This window comes from Cariama cristata, unplaced genomic scaffold (assembly GCF_000690535.1).
Source record: "Cariama cristata isolate BGI_N322 unplaced genomic scaffold, ASM69053v1 scaffold14353, whole genome shotgun sequence".
NCBI lineage: Eukaryota > Metazoa > Chordata > Aves > Cariamiformes > Cariamidae > Cariama > Cariama cristata.
The window spans coordinates 48,994-59,379 of record NW_009606758.1 but is presented as its reverse complement, the minus strand read 5'-3'; the positions used below and the strand labels follow the sequence as shown (position 1 = coordinate 59,379).

The 10,386-nt window shown below is 38.1% G+C and overlaps 1 protein-coding gene across 1 annotated transcript in view; it reads left to right on the top strand.

Moving 5' to 3' along the window:
- LOC104158758 (semaphorin-5A-like) overlaps positions 1-10,386 on the top strand; it is a gene marked incomplete at both ends in the record, with an annotated part of 57,587 nt that overhangs the window by 1,426 nt on the left and 45,775 nt on the right. The window contains one exon of the mRNA XM_009696487.1: positions 2,105-2,309. Within this exon, the coding sequence (XP_009694789.1) occupies positions 2,105-2,309 (205 nt within the window). The remainder of the gene's footprint in view (positions 1-2,104; positions 2,310-10,386) is intronic.

Sequence of the window (10,386 nt, the reverse complement as noted above, 5' to 3'; positions counted from 1 at the left end):
TTCCCTACAAACCTCATATTAACGTGTTGATAATTGTGAGAGCATCCCATACAGAGTGGTACATACAAACAAAGATGACAGCCTGATGGCTGTGTACAAACAGTTTCTGTACTGTACTCTTGGTGCTTATCTCTAAATCCCAGTCAAGACTGAGGTGTTGAAGGAATTTCTTGCTTGGATAGGCTGGCTGATTTTAATATGGCTGGTACTTCATCCAATTTACAAGAACAGTAGCAACAGTTGTATCATATCTCATTGAGCAACAGCTTTGCAGTCCAGTTCTAGTGTTAAAAGTTGTGATGTGGCCTTTTACAACATAGTATCAAAGCCAATTGGCATTAACTGATCTCTAGGTATCATTAGTGATGTCGAACTTCTGTTCTTTTGCAGGTGTTATCTTTTATTCTGTTGAACTTTCTGTTAGATTTCTGGCTCTGTAACTGCAGCAGTGATGTATACCAGAAGTTAGTCTAATGCTTAGAGCTGGGTGTAACCATTTGTTGTGACTTGATGGTGTTTTAGAGTACATGCTTCGTGTAGATGGGATATATTAATTGGCTGAGTCACTGGTTTCCTTCCCAGAAAGAAGAACCTTTCTTCTGTAGATTCCTTACTGTAAAATATCAGATGTTCTGTTTGTGTAGTCTCAGAAGTAGATTTTCCTCAGAGTATTCACCTACTTAGCAATAACAGACAGAAGTATGTGATTTGAAGCAAGACCACTGCTATGTAGTGATAGTTGCATCAGACATTGTATTTCCAAGACTGGATTATATTAATGAAATATTTTCCAGATTAGAATACTATTGGAGTCCCCAATTTGAGGAACACTGTTTTTCTCCAGAGATTGTTGCTTTTCTCTTAACACAGGACAATTTTCATTGTAAGACCAAGGACTGTATGTGTTTCAGTGTACTATGAGTGTTCCAGCTGGAATCTTTCCTACTTGATAGATTCAAAGAACTTCTTTGGTGTGGGTTTTGTTTTTTTTTTTTTTTTCCACTGGCCTGACATGCAGGGTGCTCACAAGCAAGGCTTAACTGCCTTCCCTCATCATATAATTTCTCATTATGAAATTATTTATTTGAGTTTTTCTTAACATTTGTGGATTTGGAATGATCACTTAAGTTCAGATTGAAAACGTTGCAATAATGAAAAAATAACTGGTAGAGTTTTACACACTCTATTATTTTGTTCATGCTGTAATTCATGGCATAGTTTATGACATAGTAGAACAGAATGAAAAAGTATGACAAGTATGCCTTTCACATCACCAACTTATTTGATAAATGTTGTGAAGTACTGCTTTATTTGTCTGATGAAATTATGCATGAGTAAACATGTGGATGTTCACATACTCACACTCGCTAAGCAACTTTCTCTTTTGTGTCCTCAGTTGAAGACTTAAACACAAAGATGCTAAAATTAACTACCACTTATTTTGCTTTGTGTATTTATGGTTGAAATTTGTGCGTGCAATTAGTGAGTGCTTTCCTGTAAGGAAAGAGTTCAGTTTTCAGATATAAAATACAGTCAGTTCCAAAGTAAAAATGTCTTTGCGGTGGATAACGCTTTATAGTTAGAGCTCTGCACTGTCATTCTTGGCTAGTAAACACAGGGTCTCAAGAAGTTGCTAGAACTATGCATTGGTGCTTTCAGCTGGGATTTCTGTCAGACCTTGGCTGTGGTAGGACATGGGATTTCCTTTGAAAATTCATTATGTCTTTAGCACTGTGTCTGTGTAATTTATAAAGAAAACTAGTCAGAAAATTCTGTGTTTTGTTGGATGGTAGTTTTTCTCCTTCCTGCCCTGTGAACATAGGATATAGCAAAATATTACTATAGCCCACTTGTGGTGGTCCGTCTGATGCCCTTCTATATTGTTTAGAGTTAGGGAGCCTCCACAATACTGCCTCGGGGAAGAGGGGCTTCCTCAATCACTGTGTGGACAGTTTGGTCACACCAAAATGAGACCTGAAAGTGGAATTCCACAGTGTCACTACAAGATATACTCTTCGTTTTTATTTTCTTGTGCTGTGAATCAGAGAGTAAATCTGTTGTTATCATTGACACATATGGTAATGTTACTTTTCTTTCTTTACAGTGTGGCACCATGGACCAGGGTTTGTATGTAAATCTGACTGAGAGAAATCTTCAGGATGCTCAAAAATTCTTCTTAATGCATGAGGTTGTTCAACCGGTTATTCCAATTCCTTACTTCATGGAAGACAACAGCCGATTTTCCCATGTGGTTGTGGATGTCGTGCAGGGCAAGGACATGCTTTTCCATATCATCTATCTTGCCACAGGTATGAGCTCTGCATTGCTGTGATAACTGCAAAAGCTTTTGAGGTCTATGAGTTTTAATGCTCTATGAATCAGTTATGAAATATGTATAGTGTGCCTTGAACAACAGCTTTTCCTCTTTGACAACATTCACCTGTCTACCTTCTACCTTTTCTGAGTAGATGAATTCAGCAGTTTGCAATGTATTTGTAAATTTTATAATGTGAACTCAAATTCTGGTGTCTTATTTCCTGTTCTCCTTTGAAGGTATGAAGCCTACATGCTCTTGAGGGAGTGAACAGTTGCAAATTCTGCAAACAGGACTTCACGTTTCTCTGTCTTTTATTCTTTTTATGTAGTTCAGGGTACAATCTCACCCAAGATAAGACAGTTTAGGATTCTCTGAGATAGAATTAACTTTACAAATAGCAAATAAAATTACTGCTGTTGCTATTTCTGACTTTTCTGCTCACAAATATTTTATTACCTTTCCTTTTAATCTCATTTTTAAGTCATTCATTATGCAGTTTTACACCCTGTTTTATTATTTGCCCATTTATACGTGAGCTTAGCAATGAAAGAAAAATAATCCTCCACCTGAAATTGCTTTAGTTAGAAACATTGCTTTCTTGGTTTGAAATTTCAAGCTTCTTAAAAATAAGAGTGTCAGAGAACTCTCTTTGCAGAACAAGGATATCCCCAGCAGAGACTGAAATAGTAGGTTGGAGTAACATGTTTAGAGCCCCATGGTATAAAACTTAGGGTAGTTCTGAAATACTTAGTGCTGTGCACATTAGTAGAGGATAGCTCATCAAAACAATGATTTGTTAATGTGCATGGCTTGTCTCACAATGAGTAAGCACCAAATACGATAAATTCAGGGAACAAATCTGTTAACAATTAATTAATGAATTGTGCTCAATAAAGATTCTAGGTTCTTTTTATGCATCTTTCTTGCTGCTAAAAAGATACTGTTTCTATACTCCTTATGATGTATGCTTGCCTTCTACTTTCATTCTTCTCTGTACCTCTGGTTTTGGTCATTCATGGAAGTATAATACTACCTTAACTGGATCTGTAGTCTGACTCCAGCACATGCTTTTATGTATTTGAACAGTGCATGTATTATAAGTGTGAGAAACTATATGATAAAAAAAAACAGATAACATTATTGTGTTCTTGAAGTTTTCTTGACATAGCCAATTCTATTTCACTTCTATTTCACTGAATCGCAGTGGATTTTGTTAACATTCCTTCTGCCTCATTCTCCCCCAATTGAGTGTGAGTAGTAAGCTTTATTTTCCAAGAAATATTAATATTCACTTTTCAGAAAAATTAGCTTTTTGGTAGATTTTGAAATTACCACATATGTTTATATATAAGTACCATACCTATAGTACATAAGGGTAGTTTAGAAATCTGAAAATATACCAAAGTAGACAGTGTAATTTACTTAAAATCATATGGTTTGAGGAGAAAGGCAGTATTTTACCTTCTGGGGTGCAGGTCATAATTTTAATTTCATTATGTAGATAATGGTGCAGCATCTTAGTTCTCCATAGTCCTGTCTTTGCTTGTGTAGAAGCTGTGGAGCGGTTAGTGTTGAGTGTGCATTCTAAACTTCATGTGGTAAAAGATTACTGAGAAAACAACACTGCTTCTGTAAACAAGAGAAACTAAAAGGCAGCAGCCTTGACTATTAAAATAAACAATAATTTTGGAAGCAGACCAAGTTTAATAGTTTTGAATTCCTCCAGTGTCCAGCCTTACTCCCGCATACAGTGTCATCTACCCCAAGGTCCTAACACCGTAAAGCATGTGTATGTTTGGGACAGGTGGAAGAGTGGGGTTACAGTTACTACCAGACTGAGAAAGGTTGTCATTATTATATCTTTTTTGATTTAATTTACTTGCATTGTTAAAAATGGTGGCAAATTAAATTTGTAGTTAAATTTTTGCCACAATGCTCCATCTTCAAAAGAAGCCAAAGGAACAATCTGGGAAACAACAGGCTGGTCTGCTTTCAGTCCCTGGGAAAATCAAGGAGGACACCTCCTTTGAGCACACTTCTGTGGGCAAATGATGGAGAAGAAGGTGATTAGGAACATTCAGCATGCATTTCCCAAGAATGAACCACACCTGACCAACCTGATTACTTTCTGTGGTAAAATGACTGGATTTGTGCATGAGGAGAGAGTAGTACCTCAACTTTAGCAAGACTTTTGACACTGTCTCCCACAATATTCATATATCCAAATTAGGACATGTGATCTGTAGAGGTGGACAACTGCATGTGTAAAACCTGCTTGGATGTCAGGCTCAGAGAGTAGTTGTTAATGGGATGTATACAAGTGGTAAGGAACTGAGTATTGTCCTATTTAACATTTTAATCAATGACCAGGAGAAGGCAACAGAGTGCACTCTATTGAGTGTGCAGATGACACCAGACTGGGGTACCAATAGTTACACTGGAGGACTGTGCTGCCATCCAAAGGACCTGGACATGCTGGAGGCATAGGCTAGCAAGAACCTCACAAAATTCAACAGGTACAGATATGAAGACCCAAATCTGGGAAAGACAAATTCTATGCAATTATTGAGGCTGGGTACTGACAGTCTAGGAAACAACAGCTCTGCTGAAAGGACTTGGGGATTTTGATAGCCAGCAAGCTGAACATGAGCCAAGAGCATGCCCTCACTGCAAAAAAGACCAACAGCATCTTGGGCTGTATTATCCGGAACATAGCCATTAGATCAAGGGAAGAGGTTATCTCTATATATGTAACACACTTTAGACCACATCCAGTTTTGGCCTTCCCCCAATAGAATCATAGAATCATTATGGTTGGAAGAGACCTCAAACATCATCAAGTCCAACCGTACACCCGATGCCACCATGCCCGCTAAACCCACTAAACCATGTCTCGAAGCGCCACATCTAAAAGTTTTTTGAACACCTCCTGGGATAGTGAGTCCACCACCTCCCTGGGGAGCCCATTCCAATGCCTAACGACTCTAACAGTGAAGAAGTTCTTTCTGATGTCCAGCCTGAACCTCCCCTGGCGCAACTTTAGACCATTTCCTCTTGTCCTATCGCTAGTTACCGGGGAGAAGAGACCAACCCCCACCTCACTACAACCTCCTTTCAGGTAGTTGTAGAGGACGATAAGATCTCCCCTCAGCCTCCTTTTCCCCAGACTAAACAACCCCAGCTCCCTCAGCCACTCCTCATCAGACTTTTTCTCCAGGCCCTTCACCAGCTTTGTTGCCCTTCTCTGGACACATTCCAGCAGCTCAATGTCCTTCTTGTAGTGAGGGGCCCAGAACTGAACACAGTACTCAAGGTGTGGCCTCACCAGTGTGGAGTACAATATGAGAAGGATATTGATAAACTGGAGCAAATTCAGTGGAGGGCCACCTTCTGTTGGAGGCTGGAGCACCATGCCCTAGGAGGAGAAGCTGGAGGAACTGACCTTGTTCATCCTAGAGGAGAGGAGGCTTCAGGCAGGATCCAGTAACAGCCTGCAAGCACCTAGAGGGAATTTACATGGGGAATGAAGCCAGGCTCTTCACAGTGGTGCAAGGGGGGAAGACAAGAGACAACAGGCACAGAGTTTCAGACTGGATATAAAGAAAACCTTTTTCACTCTGAGGACAGTCAAGCAGTGGATTGAATTTCCCAGAGAGGTTGTACAGTCTCCATCCTTGGAGGTTTTTAAAACCAGACAGCAATCCAGTCTGTGTTATACCTAGCTGTCCTTTAAGCAGGAGGTTGGACTTGAGACCTCCTAACATCCCTTCCAACCTAAATTTTCCTCTATCGTATGCCAGTACAATGTGCAAATTGGTTGGACTAAAATATGTTTTTACTCAACACTGTAATGTTAGATGTTATTGTACTTCCTGCTGCCAAAAGGAAAGTGCATTCAATTCTAATGTAACTACTTAAAGTAAGCAGTGTACACCTAGTGGTGTAAAGCAGGATGAATCCAACTAATGCTGTGTGAGTTGCACTCTGCATAACTTTTGTAGTTATAATTCACTACAACATGTCTTTTAAAATGTACAAAGCTGATTCAGTGGAAAGGTAGGCATATAGGTTGGATTGAATGCAAATGAATGCTCTGCTGTCTTTGTTAGTCAAAGCAAAAATCCCATTCTTTGAAGCAGATAGGTAGTAGTTAAGAGAAAATTCTCTCTTCCTCCCCACCCCAGTCACTTGCTCTCCACCCTGTTATTAGAATACAAATATTACAGAGGAGAATAGCCCTGACAGTATAAAAGTATAATCTAATTTCATTAAACCTTAAATAGATATAGTATTACTTGAGGAGAGACTGGGAATAAGCAAACAAATGCATTAATCTGCTGTGTCAACAGTCTTCAATTCCTAAACCTTTGCCAAATCATCATTCTACTAGGAGATTCTGATGTGCCGGGATTTAACAGCTGCTGCTCATATCAAAAATATACTTTAGTACTTGGAAACACATCTTAATCTTTCACTGCACTGACTTCTAACACAGAATGAAGGGATATATCAATTCCTGCAGATTTTGTGTTGCTTAGAGCTAGCACAGTGCTGCTGGCTTTAGGCGGATGCAAATCCCTGAAACACTTCTCTGTGATTCAGAAAAGAAAGTTAAGAAAAGCATTCACAGAAGTTCTGAACTAAAAATCATCTATAATAATAAAATAAAAGTAGAGCAAGCTAGAGAACAACCCCATATTCTGGCAACTTTTCAAGTTTAAAAGACTTCACTCCCTTCTTCATTAGAAAAAAATCCAAGCAAAATGGTGCTATATATGTCATAGTTTTGTTTCCCTCCCTTTTGTCCCTTCCCCCCTCTCATTTTTTTCGCCTTTTAATTCTGCCTGTTGATTTAAATACCTAGGTGTCTCATGGTTAAAAACTTTACCAATATCAAAAGGGTTTCAAAGCATTTTTCAGAGAACAGGATGCTGCAACAAAAGCAAGTAGCCCTTATTTAGAGGACTGTTGCAAAATGTATTGATTTGTTACAATGAATAAGAAAATTATTAGGTAAGGTGTCTAGTTTGAGGTTATTCTAAAAACAGTTTCTAGTTACTGTTTCTTGGCAGTTCAGAAAAGGTAATATTTGCATTATCTGAAAAGAAACTTTAAGGTCATATTTTAAAAATTACTTGGTGGAAAAACTCCTGTGTCTTCTCTCAGTTCCATTGGACAGCGTATGTCCCCTCTTGTATCCTGAGTAGAAATGGTATATGCCCAGTGGTAGATTTAATTATTGGGATTTATAGTTTAGCACTGATGAAATTGGGGTATGGCTGACTTATAAAGAGAGTATGAAACCTGAAGAAAGAGTTATTGTTGGCTACGTTGCATGTCTCTAAAGAGTGGGTTGTTCAAGGAACTGAACCAAACCTGAGTTTTTATGCCATAAAGCCAGATTTATCTGAGGCTTAGAGGTGACTGGAGGATGTTACAGTAGGTTTTGAACTTCCCTTTCCAAGAAGTTCTAGAAAGTGTTTTTCTTCACTCTTAAGACCTCAGAATTACAGATAGCAACACAAAGAATAATGATAAAAATAATTCTGATGAAACACATGCAGCAATTATTACGAAGAAGTGAAGAGGTTTCACAGAGTAATTTCAAAAGATACTTTTTGAAAGTGCAGGTGGATTTTTCATACATTTGCCTTTAGAAGGGTTGTAACAGGTAGTAAATCTCCACAAATGTAACATTTTTCCTAAGAAACCCCGATGTTGTAGATTATCCAGAAGCTAGTCCCAACCTTTTGAAGGCATTTGGAAGTATGCATGAAACTCAGTTTGGAAATGCTATCAAAGCAGTTTGCATTTCTCCTGTTTGTCTTACCAGATGGGAGTAAATTGATACAAAGTAGTGCACGATTTGATTCCTCTGTGATTTTTGTTACAGTTCTATCTTTTTCCTTTTCTTTTTGTGATCAGTACACCACACTTTTTGCTAGGGAACAACCCAAGGTCTTAACAAGAAAAAAAGGGGGGTGTGTGTTTTTGCTAAAAAAAACTCAAATGAAATATTGTCTTTTTCTGGCCGACTACAGCTTCTGATCAAAATGTGAAGCTTTCACAGTTTAATGTGCATGATGTCGTAATATATGTAGTACATGTGAAGTTACCAACCTTAAAATTCTAAGCAAAACTATATGCTTATATGCATTTCATACACAGTGAAGAGAGCAACAAAGGTTAAATTGACTGCATTTTTTCCTATTTAGTGCTATTTCTGACTGTATTATCTCAAGCGTGTGGAGGTTATTGGGAGTAATCTGTAGACAATTTTTGCAGAAAGGAGCTATAGACTCTTCCTTACAGTTTGAGAAGCACCTTCTTAGTCTAGAAACTACAATATAAATACAATAATAATAATGATCAAAGTAGATGTAATTTGAGTCACAAGTCATGTGTGAAAGTGGTAGATAGTCTGTATGTATTAATACTTTCTAGTTCAAAACCAGAGAAACAGTGAACTCAGAGTGCAGATGGGTAATGGGCAGGCAGTCATGACCTTTTAAATCTATTCCTCTTCTGTTGTAACAGATAACACGGTTGCTGTGTTTCTGATGCTTTTCCTTGACAAAGGTATAGTGTGCTTTTACACAGTTGTAAAGCACCCCTGCAATGGTTTTAGAACTATTTCCCTGTAACTTATCCTTCTGGCCTTATGCAATGTCATTTTAAGAGGCTTGAAGCAAGGATAGTCATCAGTTACTCTGCTGTCTAAAACTGGTGCATGTTGGAAGACACCAGTCCTAACAGCAACATGTTGATCATGAACATTTGTTTGAAAAATCAAGCAATAAACTATAAAATTAATAACCTTATTCTCTACTCCTTTTGCAGTGACCGCCACCTCTGATAAAGGAAAACCCTAGCTGAATGAATAATTTGTTTATATTATTAATCTTTCCAGGAAACATTTTGCTGCTAAGTTTAAAAGAAAGATTTAAAAGATTGCATGGTTTTGTCTTCAAGAGTCTAATGTTCAGTCTGGGATTTATGCTTATGTTACTAAGAATGCTTGCTATAGATTCCTACTAGAATATTTATGTAATTTTCCATGTAGAATATTAAAGCCAAAGAAGGAGAGTGTAAACCATAGCTGGTTTACTGTGTAATTCAAACACAGAAATGTTGATTTGCCGCTACCTTGCGTTATCTATACTGGGCAAAGTGGCTTTAAAATGTTACCAGATGAGAATGGTCATGTCTAAAGTCCAGGCTACATAGTTATAAATGATACTGTAAGGCTCTAGAGAATCAAACCCAGCATTTAAAATGTCCACTGATTTCCCTTGGCTTTATCACTGTGTGTAGAGATAAATCATTCTGCCAGCTCTGGTTGGAGAGTGCTAGAGGTTTCTTAATAAATAGATGGTTCTAACTAGAGCTGGTTACATTATTCATTGACAGCAATTTATATGTGAGAATCATAGCCCTTTATTTGGTTCACAAATTACCCATCACTTATTTGTAGTCATTTTTGTTATTATAATCAACCCATAAATAGGTCATGATTTTGATTAGTTTGTTGCTGATATTTGCTCATATAGTTTGTTCGTATTTTAGATAGCATGTTCATGAATTGCCTGCTGCAAGCAGAAGGCATTTATATTCTGTTCTCTCGTGGGACAAATTTAAGCAGGAGAAGCCCTTTTTTTCTGTTCGCAAATTATCGTCATGTTTTTATAATTGCCCAGCTCTATCGGATAAAGACTATAAGTAGATGTCCAAAGAACATACGGTGTGTGCACTCCTGTGCCACTGCTGGAAGTGAGAATGGCTGCAAGAATCGGCGACTGACTAAGGAACAGCTGGCTCTGTTTGCATGGGAGTGAGACTAATGCGTGGGCCAAGGAGGGAAAGATTGTGAAGAGCTGGAGACAAAGTCTCAACCTTCCATTAAAAAGAGAACAGATCCTCTTTATCACAGTGACGCTGAGCTGTCAAATCCTGTTTGACTACTGTATAAACTTAGAATGGCCAAATAGCCTTTCCTTCTTCCTTTCTGCTTTTTTTGGGACTACCACCTCTTCTTCCTGGCAGAAAAACTAGACTTGATAACCCTTATA